Below are 25,439 nucleotides of genomic sequence, written 5' to 3'. Positions count from 1 at the left end.
TGTTTGGCTCCCCAAGGTCAGTGCTTGTGCCTATTCCAGAACACTCTGCTGTTACTGCTGAGGTTCCTGACAAAGAGCTGCTTTCAATAATGATCAATTTTTAAACAACATGCCACAATTTTAAAATATAAAATGCTAAAATATACACCCCCCCCCAACACCACCATCATGTATATTGGACAGTAGGCTAATGGGCCAAAAGAACCTGTTATTTCACAGTTTGTGACCCTGCCAACAATCAGCCAGATCAGAGGCAAGAGTATGGGCAAAATTGATGTGTTTTTTCTTTTAAAATCTGGAAATATCGTAACCGACCAGCCTCCCCTGTTTGAAGGACTACCAGCCGCCACTGGTTTTGAGCTTTATGGCCAGGAAGGATATAGTAACTCATATAATCACTCTTTACAACCGTGATGAGCAGAAAAGCATCTCAGCATGCAACAGCAGACAGAAGAACACATTGGGTTCCACTCCTGCAGCCAAGAACAGGGATCTTAGAATCAAGAACAAGTTCCTATTAAAGTGGCCGGTGAGTGTATGTTGGTGTATGAAGAGGCCACATCTAGAGTCACCGTGTAACAGTCTGTAACACACCTAATGTCCAGGGGTTTGCACAATACATCTGTAGTATCTTCAAGGATACGTCTTCCATCGACAAAGTTAATAGGTTTGCCCTCAGGTGAATCTTGGGTAGCATGTAAAAACATGGAATTCAAGGATTTTCATTGTCTGAAATGAAAAATTTACATATTTAAGGTACAGGTTTAAAAGCGTCTGTCCAGAGAATATTCCAGGTTTTATACATGAGACCTCAGCATCCAAAACTTGCTGTTCTGCACTCAGCCAAAATGGGGCTTAAATTACAGGACGAAAAAAAAATCACAACAGACCTCTGTGATTCATGCAATGTTGTGTTTTCAGACGCTAAATTGGACAATTGGGTATATCTCGGCGTTCTGCACTTGAAGCACTTGACGGTTCCATGTTCTGACCTGCTGTTTGTAATATTCCAATGTCGCTGTTTTGTTTGCAGAAAATCTCAGCAAACAAACAAGCAAAATGCAAAGTGTTCTCATTGTTTCATGCTGCTTTCCTGCAGCAGCACACACACACACACACACACATTCATGGATATGGTAATGAATTTATAAATGTAGATTCTTTCAGCTGAACCAGAATAAAGTCTGTCTGCAGATGGTAAACAACAGAATCTACAGTGGTGCTTGAAAGTTTGTGAACCCTTTAGAATTTTCAAAATTTCTGCATAAATATGACCTAAAACATCATCAGATTTTCACACAAGTCCTAAAAGTAGATAAAGAGAACCCAGTTAAACAAATGAGACAAAAATATTATACTTGGCCATTTAAAGCGGCTAGAGATAATGAGATGAGATTTATTTATTGAGGAAAATGAGCCAATATTACACATCTGTGAGTAGCAAAAGTATGTGAACCTTTGCTTTCAGTGTCTGGTGTGACCCCCTTGTGCAGCAATAACTGCAACTAAACGTTTGCGGTAACTGTTGATCAGTCCTGCACACCGGCTTGGAGGAATTTTAGCCCGTTCCTCCGTACAGAACAGCTTCAACTCTGGGATGTTGGTGGGTTTCCTCACATGAACTGCTCGCTTCAGGTCCTTCCACAACATTTCGATAAGAATAATTCAGAATTCATTGTTCCATTGATGATGGCAAGCAGTCCTGGCCCAGATGCAGCAAAACAGGCCCAAACCATGATACTACCACCACCATGTTTCACAGATGGGATAAGGTTCTTATGATGGAATGCAGTGTTTTCCTTTCTGCAAACATAATGCTTCTCATTTAAACCAAAAAGTTCTATTTTGGTCTCATCCATCCACAAAACATTTTTCCAATAGCCTTCTGGCTTGTCCATGTGATCTTTAGCAAACTGCAGATGAGCAGCAATGTTCTTTTTGGAGAGCAGTAGCTTTCTCCTTGCAACCCTGCCATGCACACTATTGTTGTTCAGTGTTCTCCTGATGGTGGACTCATGAACATTAAGGTTAGCCAATGTGAGAGAGGCCTTCAGTTGCTTAGGAGTTACCCTGGGGTCCTTTGTGACCTCGCCAACTATTACACGCCTTGCTCTTGGAGTGATCGTTGTTGGTCGACCACTCCTGGGGAGGGTAACAATGGTCTTGAATTTCCTCCATTTGTACACAATCTGTCTGACTGTGGATTGGTGGAGTCCAAACTCTTTAGAGATGGTTTTGTAACCTTTTCCAGCCTGATGAGCATCAACAACGCTTTTTCTGAGGTCCTCAGAAATCTCCTTTGTTCGTGCCATGATCCACTTCCACAAACATGTGTTGTGAAGATCAGACTTTGATAGATCCCTGTTCTTGAAATAAAACAGGGTGCCCACTCACACCTGATTGTCGTCCCACTGATTGAAAACACCTGACTCGAATTTCACCTTCAAATTAACTGCTAATCCTAGAGGTTCACATACTTTTGCCACTCACAGATATGTAATATTGGATCATTTTCCTCAATAAATAAATGACCAAGTATAATATTTTTGTCTCATTTGTTTAACTGGGTTCTCTTTATCTACTTTTAGGACTTGTGTGAAAATCTGACGATGTTTTAGGTCATATTTATGCAGAAATATAGAAAATTCTAAAGGGTTCACAAACTTTCAAGCACCACTGTACATCTGATTGCTGCTCTGCTGCACCGCTCTGTTCATAAACACACTATTCAAATTTTTTTATGTGAAAAATTGTCTTTTTTTTGCAAAGCGGTGTGCTTTCCCCTCCAAAAAAAAGTTTTAATCTTGAATTTGGTTAGGAAACTATATTCCATTGTGGCTTATAATCTCAGAAACCGAGCTCAATACACAGCCTGGAGCTTTTTAATACCAATAAAACTCACTGAGATTGCGAGATTGATTTTTGCCAGTAATAAATGCATGTTGGAGGAGGCGTTGGAGGAAAAAAATAAAATCGAAAAGCACATAGCAATGCCGTTGAGTGAAATGAACTAAAATGTCCATTTTTCATAACCTATATAATGGATAATGGAAAATTGAGCAGTGTTTCAGACAGGCGATGCTAAACATCTTTGTACTACAACAACAACAACAAAAGCGCTGACGTTTTTTAACCGTGTATTTGCTGTGAAGGATGTTACCTGTGTTTGAAATGTCTTTTACCTTACACAGAGATTTGTAAATGTAAGATCACTGGGGTAAAATGGATTGGCCCGGCTTCCTGATACACATTCAGGTTCAATCCTTTTTCTTGTCACAGTGTGTGTTCACGAATTGGGACAAACGTCACGGTATGGCGGGTGAACGGGTCTGCAATGAAGGAGTCTGTTGTTCAGTGGCGTGTGATCATGATAAGGGCAATTAGGTGGGAAAATAAATAACCCAATGCTACAGACGGCCTTTGTGCTTTAACCTGTCATCCAGCTGCAGTTATTGACAAATGATGCGTACAACACCTGAAAGATGGTAAGAGAGTGTTATTGCTCTGACCTCTGACTTCTTAAGCATCAGCAATTATTGGTTATATTAGCTACTATTTTGTTTGGTATTTATTAAAAAAAGGGAAAAAAAACCCATGAGGTTTGTTTGGGGATAAATGTTTTCGGCTTGCTGACTAGCTGATGTTGTTGTGCAATGTTGGTGATCTACTGCTAATGTTTCAGAATGAGTCTCAGACCTCCTGAGGGCTTAATTTAGCTAAATTGCACATGTAATTATGCCCAACTGAATAATCGTATATATTTTTTAATCACTGGATTTCCCATCTGTCTAATGTGCATTGGATTATTGAATAAATTAAAAACAATGTCGTTCTTTCCCACTTGTTACTGGGCTATAACAAGTGACCTTCAGTCACTGTGTTGTTGTAATTACAACAAGAAGTCGCTACATTGCTGTTGTATTTCTTCCATTTCTTTTCCCATTTTCCACTGTTGTCTTGACTGATGACAGGATCCATGGTGTATAAACCAGTCTGCTTGGCCTCCGCCCACGATTATGTGAAGGATTTTTCTGTGGATCGATCTTTCAGACAAACTCTCGCACTCGCAGCTCCGGAAATGACTAAAAAAATCAGATCAGTTGTCCTGTGGCGTTAGTATTAGGGCTGGGTATCACCAGATACCTCACGATACGATACTATGGCGATATTTTGCCCACGATAACGATAATATCACAGTACAGCGATTCTGCGATAATCGATATATTGCAAGAAATTTCAACCACATCACGATATCTGTGTCACTGAAGAAAATCAGAATTTATTGACCACTGTAAAATTACATTTCACATACATAACTACACACTCTTACCAGACATATATTTGTCTCTATTCCACTGCTGGCAAAACCAAGAGTTGCTTCACTACAACATACAGAAAATTCCCATTTCTGTGCTAGTATTATCAACTTTTCTGTAAGCATGGACACATCAGTGCTGCTTAACAAGCAGAATCAGATTGTTTTATGAAAACTTAAAACTTGCACTGCAGACTGCACATACATTTCAGTGCTAACACTAATATCAAGTTGTTCTTTGTAAACTTGAGAACATATACCGGAGAACATTTAACTTGTGCTTATTTTGCAGGAACAACACGCTGTCTGAAACACATTGAAAAGTGCAGTGGGCATCTTAGTCTCCCTGAGCACAATTATGAAACAAAGTGCAGTGTGGGTCAGTGTCCACACACTGGAACTGAACTGAAACCTCAGTGAATCACGTTTCTTCTGAACTTAGAGTAAATACTCAAAATAAAATGCAGTGTCTCACACACACTAAAATTGAAAATGCAAAATAAAGTGCAGCGTCTTGCCTTTGGTCTTAAATGACAAAATTAAGTTCACAGTTACAGTAAGTCACACATCACTGAAGTAGACGGGAGGACTTTGGCGCTGTCCAGTGTAGTTTGCTTCGGGTCGGGTTTCGGCGGCTCCGGCTGAGCTAATATGTCGGGGTGGTGTCGTGCTAAGTTAGTTCGCAAGTTTGTTGTGTTACCTGAATATCTAATTGGAGCGAAACAGGTTTTGCAGAGTGCGTACTCTTTGTCCGGCTCACTGTTTTTTTTTCCTTTCCTTTGGAATCCAAAGTGCCTCCAAACATCTGCCTTAAAGTTCGGCGGTGTCTCTAGGTTTACGTTAACAGCCATGCTTGCTTGTTTTTTTTCCTCACTGCAACCGCCGGGGAAAAAAGAGAAGATGAGTGCCTTGCAGTGAGGGAGCGGCACAGCGACACCTCGCGGAGCGGAGGTGTGGAAGTCGTACTGGATTTACAACCCATCTGAAACATCTCATCTCATCTCATTATCTCTAGCCGCTTTATCCTTCTACAGGGTCGCAGGCAAGCTGGAGCCTATCCCAGCTGACTACGGGCGAAAGGCGGGGTACACCCTGGACAAGTCGCCAGGTCATCACAGGGCTGACACATAGACACAGACAACCATTCACACTCACATTCACACCTACGGTCAATTTAGAGTCACCAGTTAACCTAACCTGCATGTCTTTGGACTGTGGGGGAAACCGGAGCACCCGGAGGAAACCCACGCGGACACGGGGAGAACATGCAAACTCCACACAGAAAGGCCCTCGCCGGCCCTGGGGCTCGAACCCAGGACCTTCTTGCTGTGAGGCGACAGCGCTAACCACTACACCACCGTGCCGCCCCCATCTGAAACATGATTTATTATTTGAAAAAATATCGATATTCAAATTTTGAGTATCGATATTGAATCGGAAGACAAAGTATCGCGATATATCGCCGTATCGATATTTTTGCACACCCCTAGTTAGCATTAGCATTGAATAAACTACTTTAACAGCAAATTAAATCAAGAACCGTATAAAAAAAAGCAAATAAATGTACAACGGTTCGTTATTTCTACTTCTACTGTATACACACGAATATAGTTTGGTAATGAAGGAACCAAAAAACATAAATTCCCTTTGCTCCGCTTTTAACACTCAGTGAAAGACTTTGCATTGGCATTTGAGTGGATTATATAAAGTTATGCTCCGTTATTGGATGATGGTGATAATCTGAACACAAATTTGTATTCAAAGTCGCCGTCTGCCGTCATTAACTGTTCTCTGTGTGAAAAGGCATCACTGAACAAACAGCAAGGGAACAAAACGTCAGGTGAAGGCTTTACACACACACACACACACACACACAGATCATCTGCACTCAGGATGTGATGGCAGATGGTGACTTTTACCACAAGTTTGCACTAGGATTATCGCAATCATACAAAGCTAAAAATACTCACACGTGAGCTTTTTTAGCTTTGTATAAGACAGTATAAGACAACTTATTTCACCTCTGGTATGTTCTGAGATTTATACAACTTGGAGAAAAAATACATAGATAATCTTTTTTTTGTGTTAGCCTACTTGTAGACAGCATTTATTTTACTGAGAGATAGCACTTGATATCCTATAGATCAGAGATTCTCAACCTTTTCGACTTCGAGCCCCACCTATTCAGTATAGGTACGGTAATCGTATGGGGCCGAGTAAAATTAAGGATTAATTTCACGAGTGATTTCGAAGTTAGGGCGGCACGGTGGTGTAGTGGTTAGCGCTGTCGCCTCATAGCAAGAAGGTCCGGGTTCGAGCCCCGTGGCCGGCGAGGGCCTTTCTGTGCGGAGTTTGCATGTTCTCCCCGTGTCCGCGTGGGTTTCCTCCGGGTGCTCCGGTTTCCCCCACAGTCCAAAGACATGCAGGTTAGGTTAACTGGTGACTCTAAATTGACCGTAGGTGTGAATGTGAGTGTGAATGGTTGTCTGTGTCTATGTGTCAGCCCTGTGATGACCTGGCGACTTGTCCAGGGTGTACCCCGCCTTTCGCCCGTAGTCAGCTGGGATAGGCTCCAGCTTGCCTGCGACCCTGTAGAACAGGATAAAGCGGCTAGAGATAATGAGATGAGATTTCAAAGTTTTGAAAACGACGAGGGCAATTTCAAAACTTTGAAATCTCGAGTGAAATTGATCCTTAATTTTATGAGGAACCATACGATTAGTTGCTTTTATATATCGGGCCACATTCATACTTCGGAAGCCATTCAAGTTCACAACATTTGTCATTCACGTTTTCTGAACCAATCAGGGCGCGAGACTATCTTGCACGTTTGAATCAGTTTCTAAAGCGTCTTTCATCATGACACGGCGACACGACACGAGGATTTTACAAGTGGTTTACAAAATTTTATTGGAACTTCTTTACAAAAGCCATTTTGTTGACAAAATTTGCAAATTTTTGTAACCGTAACCAAGCAACGAACTAGCCATTAGCATTTCAGAAATACGAACCCGTGTTAAGGAAAAAAGCCCTCCTTGATTGACCAATCAGAATTGAGTAATTTGGCCCTATGTATTATAATACTTGTAACAAGTCAGGGCCCATTTAAAAAGATCCCCAATTATTCTGGCTCATCTATTCTATTCTATTATAATCTAATAATCTATTGTAAAGTGTATTAATGGGATGCAACATCACTCCCTGTTCAGCCCAGGAATTAAATAAATGCAATAAAAACATTTTTTTTGAATTGTAGGTATTGTATTTAAAACTGTATGGATGTGCCAGAATCCAAACCCATGCATGCAGGTCATTCTCAGTCAGAAGGGATTAATGATCCAAAAGTGGAGTCTGGTCCATTAACACAAGAACTTATTGCCTTGTTTGTGTTCAGCAAATAAGCAAGTTATTAAAACCAAGAAGTGGATATAGAAACCACTCAATGGGATTAGATCCTTACATGCTAACAAAGAACGATTTTTCCTACGAGTTGGAAAATTATTCATCTGTTGAGTTCCCCGATGTCTCAAACTACCTGCTGCTGCAGACATCGTTCTACACAGACACACAGATGAAAACCTGGAAGAGCATGGAGGAGAACAACTTTTTATATGTGGCTGGATTAAAGATCTGGGGATCAGAACACTACAAGATAGATGGCGGTAGATGGATCAAATTGCAGGAAGACAAATGAAAAACACAAACGAAAGCAAAGCAGAGTACTTAAACAGCTTTATAAACATATAAAAACAACCGTGACAGTGATAATGATAATACTTCACAAAGCCTCTGTGAAAACAGCGTCCGTATCTGTGTGTGCTGATTGCGCTCAAATCAGTATCAGGTGTTTCCCATGATGACTGGGTCCCAAGTCAAGTGTGTGCACAACACACTGCATGAGTGCGCACGGGCGCTCGAGCTGTGCCAGACTCAAGCGTGCAAAGGTGTGACAGTCAAGTGTTCACCTACTGCGTGACCACAGTTTTTAGCTCGCCTGTATATCGCCATGCATTGCTGCCAAAATGCCTCATTTTCGTCGATAACCCATCAGAAAGCATCGCAAGCTGTAGTGTGACCGTAGCTTAATGAGGCGGATGTGATGTCGGATGTAACCCAGCAACTGTACCCGACTATGAGTAAAATTAGCTTCAACTTGGAAAAAAAAAACGCAGCCCCACTAGATGGCGCTTTACAGCCCACTCATGGGCTGCGGCCCAGTGGTTGAGAAACACCACTATCGATAGTATACATGTGACTCTCATCTCATCTCATCATCTCTAGCCGCTTTATCCTGTTCTACAGGGACGCAGGCAAGCTGGAGCCTATCCCAGCTGACTACGGGCGAAAGGCGGGGTACACCCTGGACAAGTCGCCAGGTCATCACAGGGCTGACACATAGACACAGACAACCATTCACACTCACATTCACACCTACGGTCAATTTAGAGTCACCAGTTAACCTAACCTGCATGTCTTTGGACTGTGGGGGAAACCGGAGCACCCGGAGGAAACCCACGCGGACACGGGGAGAACATGCAAACTCCGCACAGAAAGTTATTTACAAGTTATTTACATCATTGCATCATTTTCACAGAAAAACAGTCCTGATGGCACTTGTGAACGCCGCGAGAGATTTGTATTGTTTTACTTCCAGAGGAAGTGAGTTCCACAGTTTTGCAGCATTGAATGCGAAAGTTTTATCACCAAAAGAGCGATAAAAATGCGGCAGGATAATATTTGTGTTTGCATGTCAAGTGTTCCTTTCTTCCATGGACCACCACGAAGTTAACAAACCTTTTCCTGAGGGATTCCAGAGCAAGACCATTAAGAGCCTTGAACACTAAGGTGCATTTCATGTGTTTTACTCGAGTATGGAATGGCATGATATCAAGTTCCTTAAAAAGGCTTTCGGATGGATGATCCAATCCCACGTCCATGTTGATTCTCACAACACGCTTCTGGAGCATAAGCATAGCATCCGCATGTTTCTTGAAGGTCTCTCCCCAGACGGTTGCACCATAGTCCATGATGAACTGGATGAGGGTGTTAAAAAAGGTTTTGCTCTTAATGAAAGAAATTTCTTGGAACGCTTCAACATACCTAGCCTTTTTTGTCACATACTCCACGTGGCTGTCCCATGATAACGTATTATTGCAATACAAGCCAAGGAGTTTAGACGAGGAAACTGTTTCAATGGGATCTAGCCTAACTTGTAGTGCCTTGTTATCAGTTTTGATCTCCCGGAGTTGGGGGCACTGTAAATGATAATTGATTATCTCATCTCATCTCATCTCATCATCTCTAGCCGCTTTATCCTTCTACAGGGTCGCAGGCCAGCTAGAGCCTATCCCAGCTGACTACGGGCGAAAGGCGGGGTACACCCTGGACAAGTCACCAGGTCATCACAGGGCTGACACATAGACACAGACAACCATTCACACTCACACCTACATTCACACCTACGGTCAATTTAGAGTCACCAGTTAACCTAACCTGCATGTCTTTGGACTGTGGGGGAAACCGGAGCACCCGGAGGAAACCCACGTGGACACCATGCAAACTCCACACAGAAAGGCCCTCGCCAGCCCTGGGGCTCGAACCCAGGACCTTCTTGCTGTGAGGCGACAGCACTAACCACTACACCACCGTGCCGCCCTGATAATTGATTCCGTTTTTTCAAATTGTATGCTAATTGTATGCTAGTTGCGCTAATCCAGTGGGAGAAAATCCCCCTGAACGACTTGCATATTAATCTTTAGAAGTGATCAACAGTGGTGTCCAAGAAGACAATAAGGTTCCTTACCTTAACCACAATGTGTGTGAGGTGTGGTGTGTTTTGAGTTGCTTTTCTGCTCACCATGGCTGTAAAGAGTGGTTATTTGAGTCACCGTATCCTTCTGGTCAGCTTGAACCAGTCTGGTCATTCTCCTCAGACCTTTTTCATCAACACGGCGTTTTCTACGGAGTTCAGCTTCAATTTCTAGCATCATTTTTTTTTTTTTTTTTTGGCAGAAGCAACATCTGAAGGGTTTTGAAATTAGAGGGGTGTGTGTTACTCTTTGGAGAGACTTACTGTCCAGAATATACTGTGCTTGCACAAATATGAGTATACACACTGAATTAAATCGCTATACGTGTTATGACAAATACACAAATAACTATGCAAGCCTTGTGTGGAGAGCAGTTTATGGTTTTGCTCTGTGTGCGTGTGTGTGTGTGTGTGTGTGTGTGTGGGGGGTGTTGACGGGATAATGGATTTTAAGTGATGTACACACTCAAAGTATACAGCCTACATTAAGCTTTCGTAATGACTGCAATGTACACACGCTGGTTGTATACAGCTGTCATTAAACTCCTGTAATGAGACTGTGTTTACATCATGTAGCATGATGCATGTGTGTATGTGTGTGTGAGTGTATAACATGGAGTTGTGAGTCCATAAACTTAATGGTAAATATGTCATCAACCTTTACATATGTAAGAATCTGAATATACACAATATACGACATGCTAGTTGTCATGGAAGCGCGCGTTTCTGGGTTACTGAGGATAAATTAAACAGGATGTGTTAGTACACACGTCGAGTGTATTGATCTCAAAGTTTATGGTGTGTGTGTGGGTTTTACGTGCATGAAAGAGTGAGCTAATTGAGTACAGGTGTCCTCCATGCACCTGCGTGTGAATGTTTCAGCGTACACGCCATTCCTGCCATCACGTTGTTGTTGAGATGATGTCAGCCCATTAGTCTGGCGCTCAGCTTGTTTTCCTAGAATAAACCAGAAGATGATGGAAATTTTCATACCAGTGGTGCTGACCCGCGATTCGTTACGTCTTCCCCCTCCTCTCTCACGCACACACAGGAGGCAGGAGGTGAAAATCACTAATGCGCGATAATGTTGTTTAAGTGGATTGTCCCTGTTCCCTTGTTGGGTCAGTGCCACAGCTGCGCTACTTTCATCAGCAAGTACACTCACACTGATAACGACAATACTCACGCCCACTTGCCAAGCACACGTGCATGTTTTGGTAAGCTCTCAATGAACCAATTCAATTGTTAATCCCAAATGAGTTTGGTTTAAAACATGAAGAGTGGAATGATATGCTGGTAAGAAGGGATGATCTGAATTAACTCCTGTATGTTCAGGGACGGGCGGCACGGTGGTGTAGTGGTTAGCGCTGTCGCCTCACAGCAAGAAGGTCCGGGTTCGAGCCCCGTAGCCAGCGAGGGTCTTTCTGTGTGGAGTTTGCATGTTCTCCCCGTGTCCGCGTGGGTTTCCTCCGGGTGCTCCGGTTTCCTCCACAGTCCAAAGACATGCAGGTTAGGTTAACTGGTGACTCTAAATTGACCGTGAGTGTGAATGGTTGTCTGTGTCTATGTGTCAGCCCTGTGATGGACTGGCGACTTGTCCAGGGTGTACCCCGCCTTTCGCCCGTAGTCAGCTGGGATAGGCTCCAGCTTGCCTGCGACCCTGTAGAACAGGATAAAGCGGCTAGAGATAATGAGATGAGATGAGATGTTCAGGGACGGCTGGTAGACATGTGCGCAAGGCATACACTCATGCAACTACAGGTCGAAAAGTGATCTGATTGACACTGACACATTGACCACATGGTTGGTGGTGCAAGCAGTCGGTAACACTTTAAATTACACTGTTAAGTAAAAACAAGTAAAGGGTGTGATTCTAGAAGGAAGTGGTAACAACCAGGTAATTTACATAATGAAGTACATTATTGTACCTTTATGGGTATAACGGCTTGTCACTGGATCAGTACCCTTTAAAGTACCCTTTAGATACTGCTTGGGAACATATATGTACCCTTTTGGCCCTAAAAATGTACAAAGAGTTACCTTGAAGTCCAATAATGAGCCCAAGGGGGTACAATAGTGTAGGTTGAACCTTGGGGGACAGAAATGGACTTGTACTAAATGGACTTGTACTGTAGCCCTAAAAAAATAAGAGAGTCATGAAAACGAGGAAGGTCAAAGAGGAGATACATGGATGTGGTGAGAGAGGACATGAAAGTGGCAGGTGTGGTAGAGCAGGATGCGGAAGACAGGGAGCAATGGAGACAAAAGATCTGCTGTGGCGACCCCTAATCGGGAGCAGCCAAAAGAAGAAGAAGATAAGAGAGTCAAATGTACAAAAACAACCATAAAAGAAAAAAGTTTTCATTCTCTTAAATTACACTCTGTTATCCATCCGTCCATTATCTGTAGCCACTTATCTTGTTCTACACGGTCGCAGGCAAGCTGGAGCCTATCCCAGCTGACTATGGGCAAGAGGCAGGGTACACCCTGAACAAGTCGTCAGGTCATCGCAGGGCCGAACACTCTGTTATCTTATTCATAAATGATGATTGTAACCTTGGATAGCCTTTCTGTTTCTTCATGTGCAACAGTAAAAGACCTTGGGGTGATCACTGACTCCAGCTGTCATGCACTCAAGAAGCCACATGTATTTGCACTCATGGAACACGTTGTGCCTGCTCTTGGGACACACCTGTTAGTGATTTGCAGCATAATCAGTGTGCACATACAGTGCTCAGCATAAATGAGTGCACCCCTGTTGAAAAGTAACATTTTAAACAATATCTCAATGAACACAAACAATTTCCAAAATGTTGACAAGACAAAGTTTAATATAACATCTGTTTAACTTACAACCCCGATTCCAAAAAAGTTGGGACAAAGTACAAATTGTAAATAAAAACGGAATGCAATAATTTACAAATCTCAAAAACTGATATTGTATTCACAATAGAACATAGACAACATATCAAATGTCGAAAGTGAGACATTTTGAAATTTCATGCCAAATATTGGCTCATTTGAAATTTCATGACAGAAACACATCTCAAAAAAGTTGGGACAGGGGCAATAGAGTGCTCCGAGATGATGCTAAAAATAGTAACACTGCGGTCCGCGTGGCCATCTTGGACGTCACTCGCTCCAGAGCGCTCATAGAGTACACATCATAGAGTACACATTCACCGATTCGTTTCCGCGTTAGAGGGCTTTGAAGCTTGGATTTTTTAAGAATTTAGACATCTGAAGTGATGGAGCACTACTGTGATAGTTTAGATAAGCAGGCACGGGAGCGTTATGCTGAGAAGGTACGTTTCATTGGGAATGTAGATCCATACACTGTTAAGGCCCGGTCCCACTGGCCGATGGACACAAAACGTATGCAAAAAGGACACAGCGGACGAGCAAAATTTCGGGGGTGGCTCTATCCGTTTTCATCCGCTCCAGAAATGGACAAAATTGGCGAAAACAGAACGGAAAAGAACGGACGTGGGTAGTATATAGCGGGGATGTTAAACGCATGTTCATAGGAAGCCTAGCGGATGGAAGTGGATGACAGCTCCGAAGGGGTTACCGGTGATAACTGAGAAGCGGACGCATAGCAGAAAGAGCGGATGCATAGCGGGTGAAGGGGATGCATCACGTACGCCTAACGGAAACAAAGGGGATGTTGCGCGGATGTATATCGGATGCAGACCGTTCACTGCGCTAGGTGTCCTTCTACATACTCTAGACATACTCCAGACATCCTAAATATACGAGATACATCCCAGATATAAACGCTTTGTCCGTTTTTAATACTTTATATACGAGATGCACACGCTTACATCCTTTCTATTTCCGTGCTACTAACGATGAATAGACGTTTCATGTACCTTATCTTTCCTCCCTCTTTCCGTTTTCAGCTGCAGCGGATGTGAGTTGCGAGGATGCCCAGAGGATGCAGAGAGGATACAGCAGACGTTTAACGGATGATAACGGACATAGAACGTTTGTTGCTCGTATATGTCGCGGATTTACATCGTACACGGCGGAAAGTTCATCCGTTCTAAAAGTTTTGTGCAGCTCAAAACTTTTTGCGCGGATGAAATCACAGTGGACGGATGCTCGATGGATAGAGCGTATGAAGCACGTATGCAATGAGTACACAACGGATGCATAGCGTTTTCCAATGGATGGCAAAGATTTTTTTACGTTTTACATCCTCTTTCCATCCATAAGTGCAGTGGGACCGGGCCTTTAGTGAGAAGGAATGGAAAGCTGACCCCAGCTTGTTGCCACATGTGACATACATCGATCTTGTGAACTATCTAGTGTTTCACCCAAGTCCATTTTGTGAACTAAAGGATTTCCAGAACTACAAGAGTATGGAAGCATACGATAGATTTGTGTCCGGTTGGGTCCGCGATGTGTCGGTGTTGACTGCTGAAGACAGAGAGACAAAAGTGATCAGAGGGAAAGTGTTATACTCGCAGAAACTATTCCAGCCTAGTCTACACCCCTGGATAATAGTTGACAAGAGACATGCTATTTTGTGTGCACATTGCAACTGCATTGCTGGACTTGGGGAATGTTGCTCCCATGTTGCTTCCCTGTTGTTTTATGTTGAAACGGCCACGAGACTGAGGGAAAGAACGACGGTCACACAACAGCCGGCATACTGGATGCTACCGGTAACTATGAAATTAAAATACCTATTTTAGTAACTATTTTAGTAACTATGAAATTCAAGACAATATTAACCTACCTGTCACAAAGTGATCAGAACAAATCCGGATACAGTCAAGTTGTCCTAAATTTGATCGGTTGATGGCAGCCAGCCACTGTCGTCTCCTCCGCTCGCTTTTCTCCTGTGCTGCAATTCCCTGGTTAGTCACGACTTTAGGGAGTCTGTGGAAGCTTTTGCCACCCTTTTCCCCCCGGCTACTACAGCCAACAATGACACACGTATTCGGCATTGTCACCCCTTTTTGCTTCGCTGAACAACAACAATGCACTGACACAGCGACCTTTGACTTCCAATATGGCCGCCGCTGGGTTCGCGCTGACCTCGAAGCACTCTATTGAGGTATTTCACCTGACGTCACAGGGTCACGTGACGCCCCGGTGTCCACCATTTTGGACGGCAAGCTAGCTAATGTCAACAACAGTAGCTGGTATGTTACTGTAGCAATGTTTACGTTCAGTCATTTGGATGACTGTTAAAACCTTTCAGTCTCAAGTTTTTCCTTTACTGGATTTACTAGTTTACTGAGCCAGCCGGCCCCGGAGCGCTAGCTAGCTAGCCAGCCAGCCAGCCCACCCCGGAGCGCGCTCAGTAAACTAGTAAATACAGTAAAGGAAAAACTTATAACGGGCCATGTCTCAACAGACTAAGAAGTTATTTCAATGACATTTAATAACATTTTGTTTATCCTGCGGACCGAAAGTAAATGAAAATGTGAACAAACCTTAGCTGTCAGTGAACAATCCTGGTGGAAGCAGGTAAACGTCGTTCTCTAAGCCTGCTAACCTCAATTTTTGCAAATACCTCTCCCTCTGCTCGCCCTGTAAATGCCCTACGTTGCTGCATAGTGAAGGTGTTTTCTGCATCTCGCTCCTTTTTCTTTTATGTTTTTCGTTTGTCGCCTTCCTCGCATTCAAACTGATTCGAGCCGTGCCGTCCAAAATGGCAGTGTCACATGACTTGGTCACGTGAGTGAAATACCTCAATAAGAGGCTGGAAAAGTTAAAGGTGTTAGGCCTTGTGAATATCTTGGCCTCTAGAGGCCGCTATTATATCTTTGTCATGTCATGTTTGTTTTGACAGCTACGGTAGGTGGTTTGTGTTTATTTTGACAGCCATGTGCTTCTTTGTTTTTATGTCATGTGCCTTGTGCCCCACCTATTCTTAATTGCCAATTATGTCCTGGTCACGTGTTCAATTACTTTGGGTATTTATACTACCCCATTTTGTGTCTTTAGTCACTGAGTCTTTGTTCTGTTTGTTTTGTTTCACTCTTTGTACTTCTGCCTGTGGACTTTTGTTTTTGGAGTACTGCTCTTTAGGGACTATTTTTGTTAATTTGGATCTTTGCCATTTTTGTATCTTCTGAGCGTTTGGATTTTTGCTTTCTCTTCCTTGGTTTTGGATTTTTGGACTCTTGGAACTTTTGGGTGTTTTTCCTTGTATCTCCTGTGTTTGGATTTTCCTGTCTGGCTGAAATTTTACCTTTGTGGATTTTTGTTTTATCACAAGCTGTGGATTTTATTTTTTTCTGGGCTTTGGCAAATACTTTATTGAACCTTAGCTTTGATCTCACTCCTCTGCACTTGAGTCATCCCTCCGCTTAGCTTAGGGGGTGTTTGCTGGGTTACTATGCCAGCGACCCGGGTTCAATTCCCAGCTCAACTTAACAAAAGGTACAAAAAAGGACTAGGTTCCCTAGTATATTAGAAAAGAATTCTAAGTGCAAATGCTTTACATGTTCGGTCAATAATGGGGGGGACCTTTTGAAATGATGCTAATTATGACCCCCCCCAAAAAAAAAAAAATAAAATTTAGAGCAAATTTCACAAGTTTTCAGAACTGCAGTAATGTGATGTAAGGACAGTTACATCACATGATATTTGTGATTGTTCTAATAAAAGAGAAATAAGCAATACTTAAATTGGAAAAATAAAGTGGATACAGGTGGCACGGTGGTGTAGTGGTTAGCGCTGTCGCCTCACAGCAAGAAGGTCCTGGGTTCGAGCCCCAGGGCCGGCGAGGGCCTTTCTGTGTGGAGTTTGCATGTTCTCCCCGTGTCCGCGTGGGTTTCCTCCGGGTGCTCCGGTTTCCCCCACAGTCCAAAGACATGCAGGTTAGGTTAACTGGTGACTCTAAATTGAGCGTAGGTGTGAATGTGAGTATGAATGGTTGTCTGTGTCTATGTGTCAGCCCTGTGATGACCTGGCGACTTGTCCAGGGTGTACCCCGCCTTTCGCCCGTAGTCAGCTGGGATAGGCTCCAGCTTGCCTGCGACCCTGTAGAAGGATAAAGCGGCTAGAGATAATGAGATGAGATGAAAGTGGATACATAGGCATCATCAATTTAGCGTCATCAACCCATTAACAGTAAATTTCGCTGTTTAGTTTCCCTGGAAAGTACAGTGCCTTGCAAAAGTATTCATACCCCTTGAACTTTTTCACATTTTTCCACCTTACAACCACAAACTTAAAATTTTTTTATTGAGATTTTATGTGATAGACCAACACAGAGTAGCACATAATTGTGAAGTGAAACGAAAATGATAAATGGTCTTCAAAATTTTAAACAAATAAAAATCTGAAAAATGTGGTGTGCATTAGTATTCAGCCCCCTGTACTCTGATACCTCTAAATACAATCCAGTGCAATCAATTGCCTTCAGAAGTCATCCAATTAGTTAATAGAGTCCTACTGTGTGTAATTTACTCTCAGCATAAACACACTTGTTCTGTGAAGGCCTCAGTGGTTTGTTAGAGAACACTGAAGAACAAACAGCATCATGAAGACCAAAGAACTCACCAGACAGGTCAGGGATAAAGTTCTGGAGAATTTTAAAGCAGGGTTAGGTTATAAAAAAATATCCCAAGCTCTGAACATCTCAAGAAGCACTGTTCAATCCATCATTCAAAAATGGAAAAAGTATGGCACAACTGCAAACCTACCAAGACATGGCCGTCCACCTAAACTGACAGAGCGAGCAAGGAGAGCACTGGTCAGAGAAGCAGCCAAGAGGCCCATGATCACTCTGGAGGAGCTGCAGAAATCCACAGCTCAGGTGGGAGAATCTGTGCACAGGACAACTATAAGTCGTACACTCCACAAATCTGGCCTTTTTGGAAGAGTGGCAAGTAGAAAGCCATTGTTGAAAGACAGGCATAAGAAGCCATGGAGGGGACACAGCAAACATGTGGAAGAAGGTGCTTTGGTCAGATGAGACCAAAGTTGAACTTTTTGGCCTAAATGCAAAGCGCTATGTGTGGCGGAAAACTAACACTGCTCATCACCCTGCACACACCATCCCCACTGTGAAACATGGTGGTGGCAGCATCATGCTATGGGGATGCTTTTCTTCAGCAGGGACAGGGAAGCTGGTCAGAGTTGATGGGAAGATGGATGGAGCTAAATACAGGGCAATCCTGGAAGAAAACCTGTTGGAGGCTGCAAAAGACTTGAGACTGGGAAGGAGATTCACCTTCCAGCAAGACAATGACCCTAAACATACAGCCAGAGCTACAATGGAATGGCATCAGCACTGCTGCAAAAATAGTCAACCGTCTGCTCACAAACCAAAACAGCAGTCAGTTACGTTTCTTTTCATTTTACCTCAGTGGTGCACAACATGACGTTTAAGAATGCTCGGAAATGTCACGTTTATGTTGGCCTTTGCTGTTGTTAAATCCTTTGAACCGAGTTCTTTAAGCGTTTGCATGACTCCATGTGATTACAGCGCTATTTGTTCTGTGCAAGTCAACATTATAGGAATTTAAGAAAACGTGTTTAAGATTACTTTTTTTTAAAACCACAGAATAAGCTAACACACAATGTCTTTAACTAGCATCCAAATAACAGTGTGTGACAGTGCTGTACTTCATCAGTCAACATCACTGAAAAAAAGGGGGGGAAACAAAAGAATTTATTTTCTTCTTCCCGTGTTCGTCATGAAATTCAGATGATGCAACTTTCTGCTGAACAAGTGACTTGAGACAGAAAAGGCTCTGAAAATTTGGTATGCCATACAAATTATATTATCCTATCCACATTCACTGGATATGAGCAATCATACGCTCTGATTGGCTACTCTACTACTAGGCTATCAGCTCATATACCGTGAGTAGAGAAAAAAAATGGCGGAGCGTGTTACTGAATCAACCGAGGACAAAATAAAAACTCTACTCGAAAACAAAACCCCAAAAAATGCAAAAAAAAAAAGGCAACAAAATATGGAATGAAAGTATTTGATAGTAAGAACGCATCTTTTTTTATTTTTCAAGAATGATTATTATAGCATTTTTCACAAATTGCTCCTGTCATTTCACCGGTTTGTTTATATTCTAAGCGGAAATGATGTTGTTGGACATTTTGTGTAAAGTTTTTATTGATCGAATTTGCAAAAAAATAAAAATGAAAATGCTCCGTTTGTCAAAATCCAGTGAATGCGGATAGAATAAAACAGTTATTCCACTCAATCTCGTTGGCTATCAGCTCATGTATGTCTCAGATTCGTGGAATACTGTAACTGTTAATAGCCATAGTTCTATTGATTGATTGATTGATTGTGCTGTCAGGATGTCCACCTTGCAGCCATCACTACAGTCAGCCAGCTTCTTACTGCTGATATGAAGCAGTTGAACAACGTCACTGCTGATTCCATCACCAGGTACTGAATTCATCAATTCTTTACTCAACTGAACATCTACAGGAAAGCTTTGCTGAGGCTTGAAAGTGTTAAAAATTAGTTCAGCCTGGTCAGTTATGTGATGACAGGATATCTCATGACGTCCTTGAACACACGTGTATAACCTTTATATCATGATGTTTTCTGAAAATTAATGAAATGCAACATGACAAGCTGCATTTTGGTTTTGTTAATTTCAAAAGTGAGAACAGGAACTGACTTGTTTTGTGGACGTTACACAATGTTAATTATAAATGCAAATGGATTCAAAATAGCTTTTAACTTTTGAGAATATTTTCAAATTGAATACGTCTGGGCGGCACGGTGGTGTAGTGGTTAGCGCTGTCACCTCACAGCAAGAAGGTCCGGGTTCGAGCCCCGTGGCCGGCGAGGGCCTTTCTGTGAGGAGTTTGCATGTTCTCGCCGTGTCCGCGTGGGTTTCCTCCGGGTGCTCCGGTTTCCTCCACAGTCCAAAGACATGCAGGTTAGGTTAACTGGTGACTCTAAATTGACCGTAGGTGTGAATGTGAGTGTGAATGGTTGCCTGTGTCTATGTGTCAGCCCTGTGATGACCTGGCGACTTGTCCAGGGTGTACCCCGCCTTTCGCCCGTAGTCAGCTGGGATAGGCTCCAGCTTGCCTGCGACCCTGCAGAACAGGATAAAGCGGCTAGAGATAATGAGATGAGATGAATACGTCTGTACTAGTGTATAAAATTGTAAATAATAACTCACTAGTTCCTAAAACTGTAGGTGCTAAAGAAGGCAACTGGATTTACTTGAAATTCTTGAAGATGTTTCACTTCTCATCTGAAAGGCTTCTTCAGTTCTGTCTGACTGGTGGGGAGTTCCAGGTATTTATCCTCTAGTGGACCAAAAGCAACCCTAAGGAGACCCGTTGAGGTCACATGGGTCGTTGACCCGCACAGTCATGCTGTAGGTTGTTAGGGTCACTGGAGGTCGGGTGTGAACGGTGTTAGCAGCCTAGAGGGTCGTTAGGGTGATCTGTGGGTCATTGGCTCTCTCTGCCATGTGAGTAATTGAAGGCCCTGCCCACACGGCAACGGATTCAGGTGAATCTGAGGCCAAGTTTACATTAGACCGTATCTGTCTCGTTTTCTTCGCGGATGCACTGTCCGTTTACATTAAACCGCCTGGAAACGCCGGGAAACGGGAATCTGCCAGGGTCCACGTATTCAATCCAGATCGTGTCTGGTCCGGTGCTGTGTAAACATTGAGAATACGCGGATACGCTGTGCTGAGCTCTAGCTGGCGTCGTCATTGGACAACGTCACTGTGACATCCACCTTCCTGATTCGCTGGCGTTGGTCATGTGACGCGACTGCTGAAAAACGGCGCGGACTTCCGCCCTGTATCACATTTCATTAAAAAGTATAAAAGTATGAAAATACTGCAAATACTGATGCAAATACTGCCCATTGTGTAGTTATGATTGTCTTTAGGCTTGCCATCCTTCCACTTGCAAGTGGTAAGTGATATGCACTGGGATCACACACACAGCGGCTCAGTCCCGAATCGTGGCTCGTGCACTTCACTTGCGTGCTCTGTGAGCTGCGCAAGGCTGGAGTGCGCACCCTCCAGAGGGCACTCGCTGTTCAGGGCGGAGTGATTTGGAGCGCAGGATGCCTGCGGAGCCGAGCGTATCCGTGTATTGGTGTTGCTGTGTGCACGCAAATCGTGTATTGGCGTTGCTGTGTGCACACTAATCGTTTTAAAAACGTTAATCTGATGATCCGCTGATACGGTCTAATGTAAACATGGGCTGATAAAATTGTTTATCGTTTCAGCCTGGCATCCACACGGCACCGGCGTATTGGGTGCCCCACAATGATATTTTTTGAGAACGGGTTCCAGGGTGGAAAAATCTGGCAACGGCGCCGTTGCGAAGTCGTCTGGATGAGTAGAACGGATTTGTTTACGATGACATCACAACCACATGACTAGAACAAGCAGCACTCTCGCTGTTTTGTATGAACCACTGCATTGCATTCACTTTTGTATACAGCTTTTCTTTTAAATAAACAAGTAACTGAACCATTTCTTGAATTTCTTTTTTTTATTGGATAAGACTGCTTTTCAAAATGTTCACACACAATATAAAAAGTTATATAAATTATATAAAAATGCTTTTCAAAATGTTCACACACAATAAGAAAATTAAGTTATATAAAACTATGCACACTAATAAAACTAATTTGTACACACAGAAGGCACGATTTCCTCACGTAGTCGCAGCCATCTTCTTCTTGTTGTGTGTTTGTTCCTGACACTGCTTCATGCTGGGTAGAAGAAGGGGTTCATGCGCATGCGTCCTACTTCTTCTATTGTTCTGGTGTCTCCGATGGGACCGTCTTACAGCGCCCCTAGAGGTGTGGCATGTGTATTGCATCGTTTTCAGCAAACGTTGCGTTGCCATATGTACCTGATATTTTACTGATCCGTTGCCCATGTGGATGCGATATTTTTTTAAATAAAATCTCGTTGCCATTGTCGTGTGGATGTAGCCGAAGTCAGCTGAGTCTTGGTGTGGATGTGTATTCAGTTTTCTGGGAAGTTTGCCAAGGACTGCATTGTAGGTGGCCGATAAGTGGTGTTTCAGACCACCTCCTTTGTTCAGTGATGGTTGTTCCAAGTTGACGAAGATGGCTTCTTTTACTCCTCTTTCAAACCACTGGTCTTCTCTGGCTAAAATATGTACATCGCAGTCCTGAAACGAGTGTCCTTTGTTATTGAGATGAAGATAGACTCCAGAGTCCTGGCCTGAGGAACGGGCTCTCCTGTGTTGAGCCGTGCGCTTGTGAAGCGATTGTTTCATTTCCCCACTGTACAGGTCTGTGCATTCCTCACTGCATTGAATTGCGTTCACTACGTTGTCCTGTTTGTGCCTGGGTATTCTGTCCTTAGGGTGGACACATTTCTGCCTTAGAGTGTTACTGGGTCTGAAGTGTACAGGGATGTTGTGTTTATAAAAGAGCCTCCTGAGTTTCTAGTCCAGAAATGTAGGGAATGACAATGTTCTTGTGTTTGTTGCTGTTTTCTTCCCTGTCCATTATGTTTCTTTTTCTGGTCTTGATGAAAGCCCAGTTGGGATACCTGCACTTCTGAATGCAGTCCTTGGCACACTTCCCAGAAAACTGAATACACATCCACACCAAGACTCAGCTGACTTCAATTACTCACATGGCAGAGAGAGCCAACGACCCACAGATCGCCTTAACGTGCTGATGACACGTTTTTGACATTTTTGGCGATGTTTTATAACATAAAAAGTAATTCCCGATGATCCATATATTAATTCACGAAGGCGCCTATTTTACAAGTTATGATAAAAAACGCGGCTATTTGGGCAAATTTGACGGGGCTGCAGCACCCAGGAGACGAATGAGGAGGAGGGGCTATATGACATCAGCGAAAGAATCTTCCTCCTAACTTACCAGTTTGTTGTTGATGCGAGAGGTGTTCAGTTTATCATTATTAGTATTATTATTATTATACATTATTATAATATATATACAGGTCCTTCTCAAAAAATTAGCATATTGTGATAAAGTTCATTATTTTCTGTAATGTACTCAAACATTAGACTTTAATATATTTTAGATTCATTACACACAACTGAAGTAGTTCAAGCCTTTTATTGTTTTAATATTGATGATTTTGGCAAAAAAGTAAAGGAAAACCAAAAATCCCTATCTCAAAAAATTAGCATATTTCATCTGACCAATAAAAAAAGTGTTTTTAATACAAAAAAAGTCAACCTTCAAATAATTGTTCAGTTATGCACTCAATACTTGGTCGGGAATCCTTTGGCAGAAATGACTGCTTCAATGCGACGTGGCATGGAGGCGATCAGCCTGTGGCACTGCTGAGGTGTTATGGAGGCCCAGGATGCTTCGATAGCGGCCTTAAGCTCATCCACAGTGTTGGGTCTGGTGTCTCTCAACTTCCTCTTCACAATACCCCACAGATTCTCTATGGGGTTGAGATCAGGAGAGTTGGCAGGCCAATTGAGCACAGTAATACCATGGTCAGTAAACCATTTACCAGTGGTTTTGGCACTGTGAGCAGGTGCCAGGTTGTGCTGAAAAATGAAATCTTCATCTCCATAAAGCTTTTCAGCAGATGGAAGCATGAAGTGCTCCAAAATCTCCTGATAGCTAGCTGCATTGACCCTGCCTTTGATAAAACACAGTGGACCAACACCAGCAGCTGACATGGCACCCCAGACCATCACTGACTGTGGGTACTTGACATTGGACTTCAGGTATTTTGGCATTTCCTTCTCCCCAGTCTTCCTCCAGACTCTGGCACCTTGATTTCCGAATGACATGCAAAATTTGCTTTCATCCGAAAAAAGTACTTTGGACCACTGAGCAACAGTCCAGTGCTGCTTCTCTGTAGCCCAGGTCAGGTGCTTCTGCCGCTGTTTCTGGTTCAAAAGTGGCTTGACCTGGGGAATGCGGCACCTGTAGCCCATTTCCTGCACACGCCTGTGCACGGTGGCTCTGGATGTTTCTACTCCAGACTCAGTCCACTGCTTCCACAGGTCCCCCAAGGTCTGGAATCGGCCATTCTCCACAATCTTCCTCAGGGTCCGGTCACCTCTTCTGGTTGTGCAGCGTTTTCTGCCACACTTTTTCCTTCCCACAGACGTCCCACTGAGGTGCCTTGATACAGCACTCTGGGAACAGCCTATTCGCTCAGAGATTTCTTTCTGTGTCTTACCCTCTTGCTTGAGGGTGTCAATGATGACCTTCTGGACAGCAGTCAGGTCGGCAGTCTTACCCATGATTGCGGTTTTGAGTAATGAACCAGACTGGGAGTTTTTAAAAGCCTCAGGAATCTTTTGCAGGTGTTTAGAGTTAAGTCGTTGATTCAGATGATTAGGTTAATAGCTCGTTTAGAGTACCTTTTCATGATATGCTAATTTTTTGAGATAGGAATTTTGGGTTTTCATGAGCTGTATGCCAAAATAATCAGTATTAAAACAATAAAAGACCTGAAATATTTCAGTTGGTGTACAATGAATCTAAAATATATGAAAGTTTAATTTTTATCATTACATTATGGAAAATAATGAACTTTATCACAATATGCTAATTTTTTGAGAAGGACCTATATATATATATATATATATATATATATATATATATATATATATATATATATATTAGTGCTGTCAAAAATGTCGCGTTATTAACGCATTAACTTGACTCAATTTTAACGCCGATAATTTTTTTAGCGCGAGATTAACGCTCTGTGACATGATGCCACGCCCCGCACAGCCAGAGTCCTCTGCCCTCCCCCGAAGAGCCACGGTGCTCGGCTTAGGTTTCGTTTTCCCATCAGCGGCTCCAGCCCCACTTTGCAGTGGCTGTGACAAGACGTGTTATGCTCTGCAATAAAAAAAAAACTAAAAAACATTGGTACAACCAGTGTTCGAACTATGCCAATATTTTCGGGGGGTCCCTTTTTTTCCCTTGGGGGGGGTGCTTGCGCTTGTCTCAGAGCGGGGCTCTCCATCGCGCGCTCACTTCGGATATGCAAATGCTTCCTGTTACACACGATTGCTGTCAATAAACATCATTTTGCCAATATTTTAGAGACCCCCCAACATTTCCCAAATCATGTTTTCAAAGGATCTCATGTCTGTTTCAGGGGATCTCGGATCCCCCGAGTACCCCCGTAGTTCGAACGGTGAGCAAGCCCATTCACTTTTTTATGCTGATAAGAGAATTTACAATGGTTTTTCATGTGACAAAAATGTGCGATTAAATTGCGATTAATCGCGAGTTAACTATGACAGTCGCGACATTAATCGCGATTAAATATTTTAATCGCTTGACAGCACTAATATATATATATATATATATATATATATATATATATATATATA

At 42.8% G+C, this 25,439-nt stretch overlaps 1 protein-coding gene across 1 annotated transcript in view; it reads left to right on the top strand.

Moving 5' to 3' along the window:
- The window catches only part of adgrg7.1 (adhesion G protein-coupled receptor G7, tandem duplicate 1), an 86,278-nt gene that overhangs the window by 33,869 nt on the left and 26,970 nt on the right, over window positions 1-25,439 (top strand). The window contains exon 2 of the mRNA XM_060911198.1: window positions 19,415-19,506. Within this exon, the coding sequence (XP_060767181.1) occupies window positions 19,415-19,506 (92 nt within the window). The remainder of the gene's footprint in view (window positions 1-19,414; window positions 19,507-25,439) is intronic.

This window comes from Neoarius graeffei, chromosome 27 (assembly GCF_027579695.1).
Source record: "Neoarius graeffei isolate fNeoGra1 chromosome 27, fNeoGra1.pri, whole genome shotgun sequence".
Classification (NCBI taxonomy): Eukaryota; Metazoa; Chordata; class Actinopteri; order Siluriformes; family Ariidae; genus Neoarius; species Neoarius graeffei.
Note: the sequence above shows the minus strand (reverse complement) of the source record. Positions and strands in the feature narration are given on the sequence as shown.